At 41.8% G+C, this 15977-nt stretch overlaps 1 protein-coding gene across 1 annotated transcript in view; it reads right to left on the reverse strand.

Moving 5' to 3' along the window:
- Positions 1–11869: 11869 nt before the first annotated feature.
- atrn (attractin) overlaps positions 11870–15977 on the reverse strand; it is a 295073-nt gene continuing 290965 nt past the window's right edge. Inside the window, exon 29 of the mRNA XM_039751934.1 lies at positions 11870–15007. Coding sequence (XP_039607868.1) covers positions 14883–15007 — 125 coding nt within the window. The 3' untranslated portion in view covers positions 11870–14882. The remainder of the gene's footprint in view (positions 15008–15977) is intronic.

A 15977-nucleotide genomic window follows, 5' to 3' on the forward strand; every position in this document is an offset into this window, starting at 1 on the left:
TGTCCTGCTATTGAAGGCCAGGGTGTCTGTCGAACTCTGACCAGCAGGAGACTGAAACAGAGTAGAAGGAAACTTAGGGCCTGCTAATTAAAAGGCCACCGTTGGGGAAACGCAAGAAACACAAGAAGTATAAGAAACATACAGAAGATACCTACATGTTTCTGTTAGGGAATTCTCAATAAAGTACCACACTAATTCACAGACTCTAAAGTCAGAAGCAAATCTTCACACTACATTCACCAAACCTCCGACTGGTCTGGCAAAATATAACAATGGACTCTTATACCGCTTTATCTTTACTCAACAGCAAACACGGCGAGCGTTCAGGTCGCACACAAAGCCAGTCGACATGTAAACACTTCTTAACATTCATGACACACGTCATCCCAGTCAAAAGTGTTCTTTGCGGACTCGATCCTTTCAACGGCGAGTTACAGTACAGGTAGTCACGCAGAGCCAGACGTAGCACCGCAAGTGAATTCTCCTTAAAACCGGGTGGGCATCACTAGACGGCTCACTGACTGTCACATTTCTATGCCAATCCAACACGTTGGCGCTCAGAGTTTAGGAATTTGGAACTGCAAAGGTCAGAGATTCTCTTGTAAATCTGGTAAACCAGATGGCCAGCTTCGGTTTATGAGGAACCATCTACAGTAGAAAAGCTTCCTAAAAGAAACTCAATTGGACAGACAATTTTATGATGTGTGTGCCAAGAGCACACTGCATATGTTAAAACTAAAACATAACCTGTCGCGGGGGAAATGCCTTTCTGTAACATCGGGTTCTACATTGCTGGGTTAGGATGATAGCGTCGGAGTCGATGTAAGACTGAAAGAATCATGAACTGCAAAATATGCATTCGAAGGAAACGGTGTGTCACACCCCATCAAATGGAGGTGAAAAGGCCTGTCGTTCACAATGAAGAGCCGCAGGAGACGCTGATTTCCACCTGAATCAGTAAATCTGCCCAGCGACACCACTGGAGGAACCGACGAGGCTGCACAACCTCCACCTTCTGACCGCTCGTCTAAGCAAACAACTGAAGAACGTTAACATTGGAAATTATCAGGCAGCGTTTTAACACACTGTAAATCCATAGACCACAATGCTTAGCTAAACTCGGTTTGCTGTTGTTACGCCACGTAGTGATGCTAAAGTCGAAATTCTAGAAAGTTATCACAGCAGACAGAAGCACTTCTCAAATGCGTGGGGCCAAGTATCTGCAACGGTCTGAGGAGACCGAAGAGAGACAAACAGGCAATGCAGAAATGAATTATTATTAGCTTTTTATTGTCTTGGAGTTTCAAGTCTTTTTGTAGTAGAGAAAAACTAAAAGACTTTGGATGTGCAGAAATAGTTGGCATTCCCAGCACTGGGAAAGTAGATTTCAGATCCAAATTTTAATATGCAGATACAGATGTACATGTACGTGTGGTTTACAATACAAGTTAAAAGTAAAACTATTCTTAATTCTCAAATTACAAACAAAGGAAAACACAGAACATGTTTAAACTGTTAAATATTAGTAATTACAAAATTGCAATACCGAAATTGGTTACTAAAGGCACTACTGAGAAGCGCTTTACAGGGTTAATGAAATTACAAGCTTAACAGTTACAAACCTTATTAATAAATCAAATATTCTTAGTTAATAAAACTGTAGAGACAATTAAAGTTCTTCAAATATATTAACATTACTTTCCCATTCTATACTTATTTAACTTAAACATGGAGATCACTCATGGGCGGCATGGTGGCACAGCTGTAAGGAGTCCTGGGTTCGCTTCCCGGGTCCTCCCTGCGTGGAGTTTGCATGTTCTCCACGCGTCTGCCTGGGTTTCCTCCCACAGTCCAAAGTCATGCAGGTTAGGTGCATTGGCGATCCAAAATTGTCTCTAGTGTGTGCTTGGTGTGTGCCCTGCGGTGGGCTGGCAGCCTGCCCAGGATTTGTTTCCTGCCTTGCACTAGCTGGGATTGGCTCCAGCAGACCCCCGTGACCCTGTGTTAGGATATAGCGGGTTGGATGACTGACTGACTGACTGACTGGAGATCACTCACTGGCTCTTAGATAGACCTATCCATGCAAATAATTGACTATAAACAAGAACTGAAGAACAGCACTCACATTCGCTCGTTTGGCACACACTATTCCTAAGAAACTCTAATAATTTAAACAGACACTGAAGAGAAGAATGCATTCTCTATCCTTTCCTGCGACCCCTAATACTTTGCTTCACATGAGGACATAAGTCCATCCTCCTGACAACGTCTCAGACACTTTTGTTCAGTTTCTTTGACTCTTTCCGTCTCCCCATTCTTGCTTGTTTTACGTACGTATCTGTCGAACACATGAAATCAAATTAGAACAATCCTGACGAGAACTGGCCATTTAGCCCCAACAAGCTCGCCAGGCCTGTCCGCTGAATTCTTCCAAAATAACATCAGGTGGAGTTTTGAAGGTCCTGCTGTCCTCCACACTACTTTGTTAGCTTATTCCACGTGTGTATAGATGGGAAGCAGCAACCCCAATTGTTTAAAGTGCACAGACTGGAAGAAATTAGGGGTGGGTTTTAAGGAAGAATCCGTGTGGGCGGAGCCTTTGCAGGGGTGGGTTACATCACCATGCACTGCGACCTTTTTGTCAGATTTGTGTTCTCGTTTGAGATTCACGGCTGGCCCCACGAGACTACAATATAAGAGACCAACAGCAACAAAAGACTAGTGTCAAATCTTTGTTTTAGAAAAATAATCTATAAATAAGTGTGGTGCTTACAGTATTCTGCACTCCAAAAACTGTTATTGTGAAAGTCAAAGGACAAAGAGAAAACATTAAGGAAGAAAAGTCAGTGTGCCTCTGGGATACGTCAGGCCTGAAGAGTGCAACAACATCCAAAATGGCTGCGGGAGGAGAATCGTCTGGTTTGTAGTCCACTCCTGCTTTACTGTACGTCACCACAGGCCACGTCCACTGCCGGAAGGAGACTTGTCGGGAGGCATCGGCACCAGTACCACAATGAACTCTGGTCAGGGCCAACAGGGGAGAGCACCAGGCCAAGCTGGCATCAGCGTGGGAGGATTGTGCCAACTCCACAAAGACAGTGATCTGACGGAGAAACAGACCCAGCTTGTGCCACCTTCCAGAGCTGGCACATGTTTTGATGTAATGATACGACCTTCACATTTACTGTGCTGAGGATTACTTGTGTTCTGTACTGTGTATTGTATTAGTTTTACCCCCCCTTTTTTGACACCCACTGCATGCCCAACCTACCTGGAAAGGGGGTCTCTCTTTGAACTGTCTGTTCTCGTGTTTTTTTTGGGAGATTTTCTTGTCTTCTTAGAGGGTCAAGGCTGAGGGGGCTGTCAAAGCCCATTGCAGTACCCCTTTTGTGATTCTCAGCTATACAAAAATAAACTATTGTATTTTATAAAACAATTTATTGGGTTTACAGTAATGCTATATTGACAAAGCTGGAAATTTCAGAAACATTGGTTTAATCATCGTAGTTAATGCAGCCAAAGCCAGGGGTGGGATAAGTCAGTCCTGAAGGGGCGCAGTGGCTGCAGGTTTTTGTTCCAACCCAGTTGCTTAATTAAAAAACAGTCCTTGTCAATAATTGATTTTCCTGGCCCGTCAGTGCTTTAACTCTGCCATGTCAGGTCATTCTCACATCCGAGATTTTTTCTTCTTTTCTATGAAGCCTAAAACAGAGGAGTAATTCTCAGTCCTTCAATTTTTTCTCTTCACTCTCCGCACAAGTACCGCATATATTTGCGTATAAGTTGGGTCTTGAAAACCGAAAAATCGTTCATAAACTCAGACCCCGACTTCTACATCTTTTCAAAAATACGACACTTTATTTTTATTATTTTTTTTTATATCTTCTTGCCTCCTCCAATCTCGCAGCAGTTTCTCGGATGCATCGAATTTTGTTGCAGCAGTGCAGTTACCAATTTCTTTCGCCACTTCAATGACCTTTCATTTAAAACCAGCTACATATTTTCTTCTGATCGAATGATCCATCATAAGTAGATCGTTGATAAGGGATTCTCTTACGATAAAGGTGTATGAGGGTGTGAGAGAAAAAAAACCACACAAATCAGTGCAAACATCACTTCAGAATAGTTTGGGTTTTACTGTGTGGTCACGGCGGCACAATGCATAGAAAAAAAAAAAAGGCAGTGTGCTCCGTGGTTACTCTCTCAGGTGGGCATTAGCATAGCATAATCTCTTGTACCAATGGCGTGAGTCTTCCACATTAGACTTCTATGACCGACATTATAAAACAAAGGACATTATATGGTAAAATCAAGTCTCGACTTATCCACGGGAGAACTTATCCGCGAGTATATACGGTATTTAATTAATCCAAATAGTGCACAATAAATCCACACAGGTGTAAATGGAGACAAGCTGAATGCAGAACTACTGTTTTCTTTTGTCATTTGCATCTTATTGCTAATAAGGAACAAGCAGCAAGACAACTACAGTGAAGCAGAAAAGTGGGACTTGAGCAACGAGTGCTTCTTATTAAGGCATTGAGTTGGAACAAAACCCGTCAGCAACTGCGGCCCTCCAGGACCGACTTTGCCCACCCCTGGTCTAAGCTAACATCAGAATGCACCAACATCGCAGCACAGCAAAACATCCAGCAGAGAACCACTGTGGACAATATGAAAAAAGAAAACTTAACTGGTCACAGAAAAGCAGCATGGAGAGCACCAAACCTGGGAAAACAGCGGCAGGCCTGATGAGCCTCAGTTCTGACACGAGTGACTTCAAAATTCACCTCTGTACAGCGCCACTGAACGACCGCATGCAGAGCACAGGCCAGTTAAGAGACTCGCTCAGGGTCTCCCTCTTCGTTGGAGATGGCAATCCAAGCAGCAAGCTCCTTAGCCACAATGAGTTCACACGTCAATCTGTCCTTCTGCTACAAAAAATGCATCCCGAGATTTTTCAGGTAAAGACGACAGACGTTGTGAGGTAAGATAGCTCTGCTCACTAATCATGGCGCCAGAGGGTACCGTGTGGCATGCTGATCAGCACATGCTTTACTCACAGGGGCACTAGAACAACGCTGGGCAGTGCTGTCACGGCTTGAGGAGGGTGACTGACTGCAGCTCCTCGAGTCTGAACTGCATGGCACACCTAACCGGTTCAAGATCAGGCCTCTTCTTAACTCTTTAAGGGCGGCTGTCAACATTTGTCAAACAGTGGGGTTGATGCTGGTAATCAACGGCCAATGGTGACAAAACTCACCATTATGTTTTAGTTGGACTCTCTTTGCTAGAAGGAAAGTTAGCTTTATTGGTTTGACTGACATTCCCTGTATGTGCATGAGCAGCAAGGAGCAAACAGCGGCAAAAATGGCATTGACATCGGGTATGAAATCGAAGTGAATGCGTAAAGCAAAATACTCTGTGGATGATGTCTTGTACATCATCACTGAATTGGACTCGGACTTTTCAGATTTTGATACAAGTGATTGAGAAACGAATGGGATGTACCAATGTCAGCTGAGCGGTCCCCAGCTGATCGTTGTGCTGAACAAGTTTTTGTAGCTGACGTGCCTATGGCAACGTTCACCTGGGATGGTTTACCTCGCTGGCACTGATTTAACACTTAGCCATCGGTTGGCCACCGTTGGAAGACAACAAGAGAAGCCGTCTACAGAAGTAACCAGAAAGTGTCTTAAGAGTGGAGAACGGTGTCAGAGTGGGCCTTATCTGAGCCGCCTGTGGGGTCCTGAACCACCACTGAAGTGTCCTACAAGAATAAACAGATTCATGTTATTATTTGAAGGGTTCAAACGCTCCCGTTCTTACTTGGATAGCCAGTTAATGACCCAATGAGCAGATGATGGCCCTTCAAACAACACCACCGACTCATCTGCAACAAAGTAATACAACTATTCACATACTTTCCCATTTTTGGATAGTTCAGAATTGTGCGACACAAGCATCAATACACCAAAGCAAATGCTAGATTCTCCTTCTTCACGCTTAGCATCATCTTCAACGTCAGTGCTCAAGAATACTAAATACAGTAACATCAATTTCCTTACCATCAGGGTGCAGATTCTAAATAGTCAGGGTTTGCTTGGAGTGCCCACCGTACTGAAGCAAAGATGACAAGAGCAGCATGGAGCTGAGCCTGGAAGTTCTGCTGTCAGTCACCTGCAAGTAGTAAACGCCCTGACAGAATGTCAGCATTATAGTCATTACATAATACACAGCTGTACATCAGCATTACGAGAGGAAAAAAAACAAAACAAACAATGGAAATGGAAACTTTTAACATTGTTAAATATCGGGCATTACAAAAGGACTCTGAAACATTTAGCAAGATTTTACCAATGGTACCGCCGCATTACAAAGTGCTGAAGGACGACTTTAAATTTTACTGTGATCTTTTGCAAATCCACTTACTTGAGGATTCAAAACTGTGCAGTGACTATAAAAAGAACTCACCCCCTCGGGAATGTTCCCATTTTCTTGCTACCCTCCACTGGAGCAGCCACCGGGTTTTAGAAGTCACACAATGAGTTCAATGGAGATCAAGCTGTCTGCAGTCGAGGAGGTCCAGGAACTCTTACATAAACGTACCTTATCTTGAAGGTCCACTTTGTGCGAATGTCAGTATGGTGGGCTAACCTACACAATGAAGAACAAGAAAACTCCAAGTAAAGGCGGCTGAAATGTATGAGCTGGGGGAACAGATACGCAGGCGTCATTCACTTCTGTGTCGACACAGCGGTACCCTCAAAGATGGTCCTTTGCGTTCCAAAGACAAGCCCTTGATTACTGAGCAGCCAAAATGTCTCCTGAATGAGAAAAAGAGAGCAATCAAATCTGGTGACACAGAGACTCTGAAGGACATACTGCATGTGGCAAAGCAAAAACTGAGCACAGGAAAGGAAACTCATTCAGAATAACATAAAAGGTGTCGTGAAAGAACTGGGCATAATTACAGGACTTACAAGCCCCTACCTCAGGTGCTAGAAGGGGATGTGGACAACACTGATGCCCTGAAGAAAATTTTTTAATAGATTTTCCCCTCCCACTGCCACCTTCTTAAATGACCAGTCCCCCTCCCCCCACACCACATCAACTGGAATGGCCTCCAGTGTGGACTGTCCATAACTGGACACCAAGTGAGATGATAACAGAGTAGGCTACACACAGGGAAAGCTACAGGCCAGATGGAGTCAGTCCTTGAGTTCTTAAGGCCTGTGCTGACCAACTTTGTAGTGTCCTCTGTCACTTGTCCTAAAACTGGCACTGCTGTGGTAAACACCCTGCATTGTCCCTGTTCACCTAATGACTACAGACGGAGACACGGCTCACATCATTTAGACCTTTAAGTGACTTATCCTGGACTATACGAGTATACACCTCTTGTGGTGGACCACCTGGACCCACTGCAGATTGTCTACCGAACAAAGATTGGAGTGGAGGAGGTAATTATCGATCTGCTCAACAAGGTTTATTCGCACCTGGTAAGAACTGGGAGGATTAGGTTTTGTTTTTTTCATTTCCCCAGTGCTTTCAATACCATTCAGTCATCTCACCGATATGCAGGTGGACGAGCCTGTGGTGTCCTGGATAATGGACCATCTGTCAGGCAGACTGCAGTTTGTGAGACTCAAGGACTGTGTGAGCAACACTCGAGCACCACAAGGAACAGTCCTGTCCCCTTTACTCTTCACTCTGTACACCTCCGAGTACAAATATAACACCAGGTCATGTCACTTGCAGAAATTCTCAGATGATTCTTCACTTATGAGGTGTATCAATAATGTGGGTGAGACAGAGGAGGGAAGTCAGGGGGAGAAGTTTATTTATTGGTGCAAAGAGAATTGTCTGCATCTTAACATCAGTAAAACCAAGTAACTGGCTATTGACTTGTGCCACACCAAAGAGCCTGTGTGTCAGGTCACTATTCAATGACTATATGTAGAGGTGACCCACATTAATGACAGGTTGGACTGGTCTTGGAAAACAGAGGAACTAAACAGAAAACGGCAGAGCAGACTCTTTTTCCAATGCAGACTGCGTCATTCTTCCCATCTTCTACAGCTCTGTGATGGCCAGCGTGTTTTTCTACACTGTGGTGTATCAGGCTGGTAACATCACTTCAGGAGAGGCCCGCTGAATCAACAAACTCATTAAAAGGGCAGGCTCAGTTATAGAATGCACTCTGGACGCCCCTGGAGGTCGTAGCCTAGAGAGAATTAAAACAAACCTGAGTGTCATTATGAACAATGCTGCACGGAGGACTTAAAAGAAATATTCATTAGAAGTGTGTCAAGAAACGTTACGGGGACTCCTTCATACCAACAGCAATACATCTGCATCAGGCCTCACTGGGAGCGGGACAGCCAAGTCAGAGGTTTTCTTTCTTTTGAATTTCCTTAATTTATAGTCATTCCAGTATGTGTTCCAACCAAAGTATATATGCATATTTATTTATTTATTTATTGAAAGAGCTTCTGTAAAAAAACAAATTTCCCTCTGCAGACAAATAAAATTCTCTCTGTCTAGACAGGAAAGCCTCCAAGTCACTGAATATCCAGAGAAATCACTCACTAAGACCTGGAAAGATTAAGGCACAGCTGGAAACCTGTGCAGAAAAATGGAGCGATTGTGCACGATGACTCATGAGGGAGACCACCAAGAGACCTACGAGAATTCTGAAGGACTTACAAGTGAGTGACGTTGGAGAGACTGTTGGCAAGATGCCTCACCATTTACAGCTTTGTAAGAGAGTGGCGAAGAGAAAGCCTGTAGCCAAAGGTTTTGAAGCGTACCACACTGATCTGTGACGTTCATCCCATAAACGTTATTTTATATACAATGGGTAATTGTGGCCATAAATGAGTAAACACTCCTGAAGCCACACAAACCACCTGACAGGGAGATGAGAAAAGACAAGTGGAGACAACTCAGGCAGGATGGATCCAGTGGTTTCATGGTCAGTTTGTGGTCAACAGTTATCGTGCGCTTCTTCTACTTAAGTTACGCCAGCATCCATGTTTGGAAACTGCATGCTCTTATTTTTGCAACTTTGAACTGTAAAAAGTATAAAGCCTCTGGCAATGGCCCTGAATATTACAGCTCAGCGCCTGCAGACAGATGGAAGACATCACTCCTGCTGACTCAAGGACACATAGCACTCGGTCTTGGAGCAGGCGAGGGCCGACCGCATGTGTTTGCCAGAAGCTCTGCTTTGGAAATTGTGTCATCGTGAGTGTCCAGACACTGTTTTTTCTTCCTTAATCTAATAATCAACTGCTGGACCACTACGGATGGAATAGTATGTAATAATATATACACATACATACACATACACACACACACACACACACATACACATACATATACAAGGGGGGACCCAAAAGTAACCAGAAATATTTTTAAAACGTGTTTAATTTAATTTTCTGTACAAACTACAATTAGTCTCCTCCAAAGTACTCTCCATTGGTGGAAATACACTTATCTAACCGTTTGTTCCATTGTTCGAAACATTTTTTAAATTCGTCTGAAGTAATGCCCATTAATGCACTGGTTGTTTCTTGTTTTACCTCTTCGACGTCAACAAAACGCCTTCCTTTCAAGTCTTTTTTCATCCAAGGGAACAAAAAGAAATCACACGGAGCTAAATCCGGTGAGTAGGGTGGGTGGTTCAGGGTTGTCATACCGTTTCAATAACAATAGCTTCTGCAACACTTTTTTCAAGAAGAAAACAAAATTTAACTGCCGCACGTTGCTCACGATAATCGGCCATCATATAAAAACGACGCTTGAACAAAACTACTTTTACAAAAAAATTCACTGAACAAAAGCACAACCTTCCAGACTGATGGCACTTGGCAGACTGACTTGTGAGGAGTGTAACTAGATCGCCCTAGCGGCCCAACCATGTACTACAAGTACCCACCTAACAACAACAAAATTCTGGTTATTTTTGGGTCCCCCCTCGTATACACACACACACAGTATTTAAATTACTGGTCAAAAGTTTCACAGCTCCTCAGCTGATCAGTTTAAATACAATGAATGACCTAAAATGGTGGAAAGGTAAGCAGGAGACTGCCAGAGGTTTAAATGTAAAGTTTAGGTTAGCAAATACAAAAAAAAGGAAATATCAGAATATTACAAATGGGCCTTCTTCAGAGAATTACTAATAGGTTACAACCTACAGATGTTCTGCAGCAATTAAAGTAAATTAAGCCTTACAATCTGAAGCAAACAATTTAGACAGGTGTCCCAACTTCAGTGGGTTACGTAAAAACCCCTCTAGTCTGTCTTAACACTAGAATTACCAGAGTCTACGAAAAAACTCGTAGATCCGGCCCACCTTTAAACCGTTTGCACCTCTCCACCAGTGTCTTTTGTCAAAACAGCTAAGGGGATAGATATATAGATAGATAGGAAGGAAAGGCACGATATGATAGGCAGACAGAGAAGCTGCTACATAATAATAAAATTACTGTTCTTACTATATAGATAGACGGGGAGTTCAGGCAGGCAGGCAGAGCGGCGAAGGTTAAAAAAAAACATTTTCTCCCCAGCGGGGAATCGAACTCTGGTCTCTGAGGCATGGCAAGCCTCCGAGTCAGCAAATCTTACCGGTATGCCACGGAAGCTGTTGTATCATCCTTGGACCTTTTGCGAAAGTGCTTATTTGATCTTTGGACTTCAGGCTTTACACATTTTATAGTTTATTCCTACATTTTGTAACATTTACTACTAAAATATGAAAAAGTTTCTGTTTTAACAATGTGCTTACACAGATTACTGTAGAAATGTAACACACATGAAATGCTTGTGTTCCAAACAACGATCTATTATTTCCACTCTAAAACTCCACTTCAATCTCAATCAAGGCATGAGCTGGGAGAAGTTTGTGCACATTCTAAGTCGGTGGGGGTTGGAATATCCGGCTGCTTGCTTTTATCGGCACATTTAGATGACAAAAGACGCTGGCGGAGAGTTGCGAACAGTTTTAAGGTGGGCCGGATCTACGAGTTTTTTCGTTGGCTCTGGTTAAAGCAGGGTTGGAACAGACTTCGTTACTACACTCTAGAAAGATGTAATATTGGTTTAGTAAAATCTCTAACGAACATATTCCCAGGGAGCATGCACTCTCTGCTGGAGGCTAAATAACTGTATTTAAATAAAAATAATGAAAACAAAGAAAATACAACATCTCTGAAACGTTTGCTAGAAGTCACATGGGAGACTCTGAAAGAGGTTCTATGGTCTGATGAAACCAAAACTGAACCATTTATTTTGGAGCAACAGACTCAAAAAGACACCATCCTAACCATGAGGCATGGCAGTGGGAGCATCATGCTGTGGGGAGGCTCTAGAAGGGTTGCAAAGGCAAAAAGTAAAATGAATGCAGTCTGCAAGAAACATGCACATTGAGAGATTCGTTTTCCAGTAAGACGGCAACATCAAGCATAAAGCCAAATCTACATAGGAGCGGCTTAAAAACAATAATGTTAATGTCCTGGAGTGGCCGAGTCCGAGTCCAGACCTCAATCCAAGTGGCTTTTCACTCCTGTTGAGCCTAAACAGGTTTGCAAAGAACAACAGGGAGAAAGCACAATGTTCAGATGGGCAAAGCTGATAAGGGAGCTGAGCAGACTGATTCAAGGCTGTCATGGCAGACCTGGGTGTGCCTACTGAACATGGAATTGAAGGGGGGACACTTATGTGATCAATTACTTTTTAATTTCTTTTTGTAATTAATTTAGATCAACTTACATCACACACAGAGGTATCGGTACTATTCAAGGAAACAAGATTACAAATCCTCCCCAATATCACTTCAAATGAATAATTAAATACATAAACAGTCTGAAGAGTACTTTAATTTTTTTTTTTTATTTTTAGACCAAAACTTGTCATTCTTTATTTACAAATGTTACACATGGTCTCAATTAAAATTATCAGAACATACATTACTTTTTGCTTCAAGTTAGCAGTTATTATTTTTTTTTACAATAGAAAAATGTATTATTAATAATGTACCCAAAAAAGTGCATTCCTGTAAGTTCCTAGTATATATAATCTTTAATGAGAATGTTCCTGGTACTGAACTTGTTTACAATACTTCTTGTTTATTTACAAAGAAGTGCAATCAACACTAAATTGTACATATTGTACACAGACTGCATGTTCATATCTACATGGTAAATAGTAACTATGACAAACAGAAATCTGCAGACTTAAATAGGCAAGGCTCCACATTGATTCACTGGCTCACCTACATCTTCGCATTCATACGGGCGAGGAGCTTGAAGGGGTCACAGCGAGACCCCGGCCTCTGAATTGGATGTGTGTTTCTCTGGAGGTATAAGTTGGCAGCTTCTCTCCAAAGGATCCCAGCATCTTTAAAGGCAGTCCCAGTACTTGACTGGTTTTCAGCCAATCACGTTTTGGTTCAAAGTGTCCAAGCTCCGCCTCTAGAAATGCTCATTTCTCAGGCTTCCAGGGCCCAAGGGCTCACTCGTTTGACAAATATATTTGTTTCTTTCTATTTGCCTTGGTTTAGAAAAAAAAAATGTGTGTGCAAATAGGAGGCCAGCCTCTTATTACTATAATAAACTTCTGGAAGCATTTTAAAAATCTCTCTCTCTCTCTATAGTTTATATTTTCCTAACAATTACAATTTATAGTTGTAATTTTCCTTGAAATATTAGATGGTCACCATTTTATTAAAGGCAGCTTCTGACCTCTAAATTGTGATGTCAATTTAATAGTCGGTAACATTAAACCATTAAAGTGATTTCTCAACACACTCATGAGAAGGCGACGAACAGGACGACTGGCAAGAGATTTCCTTCTGTTTCAGTGCAAATGAAGCTCATCACCCTAAGGACCATGGGGGCTGGACATTCACCCACAGTTCCAGAGCAGCTCCCACTCACCACGTCACAAGTCTCAGTAAGGACCAAGAACCGGAGTGGCGACGCATTTACTCCTCTGCTGAGATGCTATATTGAAGAGTTCCCCGGACAGCTCTAAAGAGAAATATCTCCAAACAATTTCTTAAGGAACTGCACTTTGAGAACAATTACGTAATGAACAGCAGATGCTTGACCGCTGAACCATTCTGTAAGGAAATAAAGAGCACGGCTGGCAGTTCAGAGTACAACAAACTGGCCAAAACACATACTATTCTTATAGTGTTACAAAATGATAATAAATTAAGACTTATAAATTATCACCAAATTTCTTTATAATAAAAAAAGTGATGAAAATTGAGAAACAAAAATTGGAATAAAAACAAAATTATCCTGCATGTACAATTAATTAATCCAACAAGCAGTGATTTTCCATTTTCAAGTTAAAAAAAAACAAACAAAAAAAAAAACAATTAGAAAGCTGCGCTACTTCAAATATCACTCATCAACTAATTAGTGACAGAGATGCCAGTTTGGGACTCACCGAGCGGGCAGCATGCCATGCACATAAATCTGTCATGAGGAGCACTCCCCGACTGTTCGATTCAGACTGACCGCCCATTTGCTTGACGAACGCCATCACTTACTGCATACGGGTACTTCATCTCCCTGTATCCCTCAAAACAGAAAAAAATCTATATTGCTCTCTGTGCGGCTTATACAAATTATTCTTTCAAGAAAGACTTTTATTCTTTCTTTAATTTAATGGAACAGTCTACAGAATAACAAAACTAAATAATGAGGCCCAGCAGTGAAGATGCAGGAGTCGTTTCACAAATGCCTGGTGGGTACAGGTCTGCAGGAGTGGGTGAAGACACCTGGACAATGAGCACTTGGCTATGACATGGGGGTCTGGCACGTCACTCTCTCCAGTCCAAACGCATCTTGGTTTAACAAGGAGATTTATCACAGTACGATTTATGAGAGCCTCAATGTGGGACAAATACAGTACATTAGATTGTATCTTAAATTTGGACTGTAGCCATTCAAGCAGCTCCAAATTGCTTTTCCATCTAGAATTGCTTCTGCACAACTAAGGAAACCCTGCTGAAGAGGTTTCCCATGAATTCAGCTTTAGAACGTGGTCAGCTCCCCTAATAAACAACAGTATACATGTGTAGCTGCCTGGTACAACTTAGGCCGTAGCAAACAAAAACAATGCCATTCATAAAAATAAACAGAGTGGAAGGAAAAAAGGCCAAGATGATTGCATGCTGGAATGATAAAACGTGACACCTGACACCATCTAGTTATCTTCCTAAATGCCATTATTGTTCGGAGTGATTTATTTATTTTTTTAACAGGTTGTTAAATTTATTGGATAAACGGATGCAAAGGGTCTTTAAACAAACTACTGCCTGACTTCATAAATCCGAGGAGTAAGCAGCAGACCTTGTCAACATTCAGGCGATGCTTTAGGAACGCAAAAATGTTCTCATAGCCGCTTGAAAGCCTAAGGGCACAGTGCATGCATACAGTTAGTGTTCTGTTAAACATGACTAGACACGGTTTACTTATAATAAATAAATAAAAAAAACAAAACAAAACAAAAAAAAACAACAGATGACGGTAAAAGTAAAACAATTTTGAGTTGGTTTCCCAACAGTTGTCTTTTTTCTGGATTCCAGAAGTGTAGAATGAGAAGTGAGGGCAGAGTTCTTTTCCACGTGTCTTTTTGTACAATGATAGCAGAGAGTTTCTTTTTTTGTTTTTTGTCTTCATTTCTTTTATTACTGGACATCAAATCATCAGTTCATCCAGCCAATAACTTATTAGTTGCTGCAATTCCTAAAGAAGAGAATTATGTCCTGTCCCTTGAGCAAAAGAAATCAAAGCTCAGTCCCATCTTTGGCCCCATCTCCTTGTTCAAAGCTCAGAGTCTAGCTGGGGTCAAGTCAAAGGTCAAATGCAGGTTCCCGGCTGTGCCGGTGGTTGGTGTTTTCGATTTCTTACCACTCCAGATTTATCTTTGTATGCTATAGGCATTTGTTGAGAAACGTCCACCAAGGCACTGGCAACAGCGAGACCTGTTTAAAAAAGGAATAAATAAAATAAAGAAAAAGAAGTAGTGTGTTGCTACTGGCAAATGAGGACACGAGGACAATGAAAACCGGAACAGTTTATTGACAAGGAGGACTCATCAGGTCTCTGCTAAATATTTTTGCCTACTAAAAGCATTTCACAAGATTATAACTACAATCTTTAGAGCTCACGAGAGAAGGGGTAAAAGTGTTAAGGTTGGTCTCTGACTGGCATGGCGAGCTCAAGTCAAGCATAAACTCAGCCTGACACTGTGGTAACACGTTTGTGCTCCAGGGATGTTTCGTTTCACACTGAAGACCATCCAATCAATCAGGAACACCAGAAATGAAGGACATCTGAAAGCTGGGGCTAACACAGAGCTGCACACCAGTCTGCTGTTTCTTCCTGGAGGCTTATATCAAAGTGCCCTTGCCAGCCCACCCTGCCTCCTTGCTATCAAATTAGGGGATGATCATTTTCTAAGCAAACACGCCACACACGGTCAAAACCGAGGAGCAATTAATGCTACTGAACAATGGAAACAAAGCATGGATTACGATCTGTGAATGCAGATGAAAAACTAAAGGACACCACAGTGACATTTGAAATATTTTTTTTCTATTTCAGAATTTACCATGGCCATTAATAAATGGGAACATCAATATATAAATACATGTCAAACTCTTTAAAACAAAATGCATACTTGATATTGCTGTTGTTGCCGACACAAAAAAAAAAATCAAATCACTCACTTATTTTGGTTTTACATGAGCCAATTGCCATTAGCTACAGTCATATGAAAAATTTTGGGAACCCCTCTCAGCCTGCATAATAATTTACTCTACTTTCAACAAAAAATATAACAGAGGTATGTCTTTCATTTCCTAGGAATATCTGAGTACTGGGGTGTTTTCTGAACAAAGATTTTCAGTGAAGCAGTATTTAGTTGTATGAAATTAAATCAAATGTGAAAAA

This window comes from Polypterus senegalus, chromosome 4, assembly GCF_016835505.1.
Source record: "Polypterus senegalus isolate Bchr_013 chromosome 4, ASM1683550v1, whole genome shotgun sequence".
Lineage (NCBI taxonomy): Eukaryota > Metazoa > Chordata > Cladistia > Polypteriformes > Polypteridae > Polypterus > Polypterus senegalus.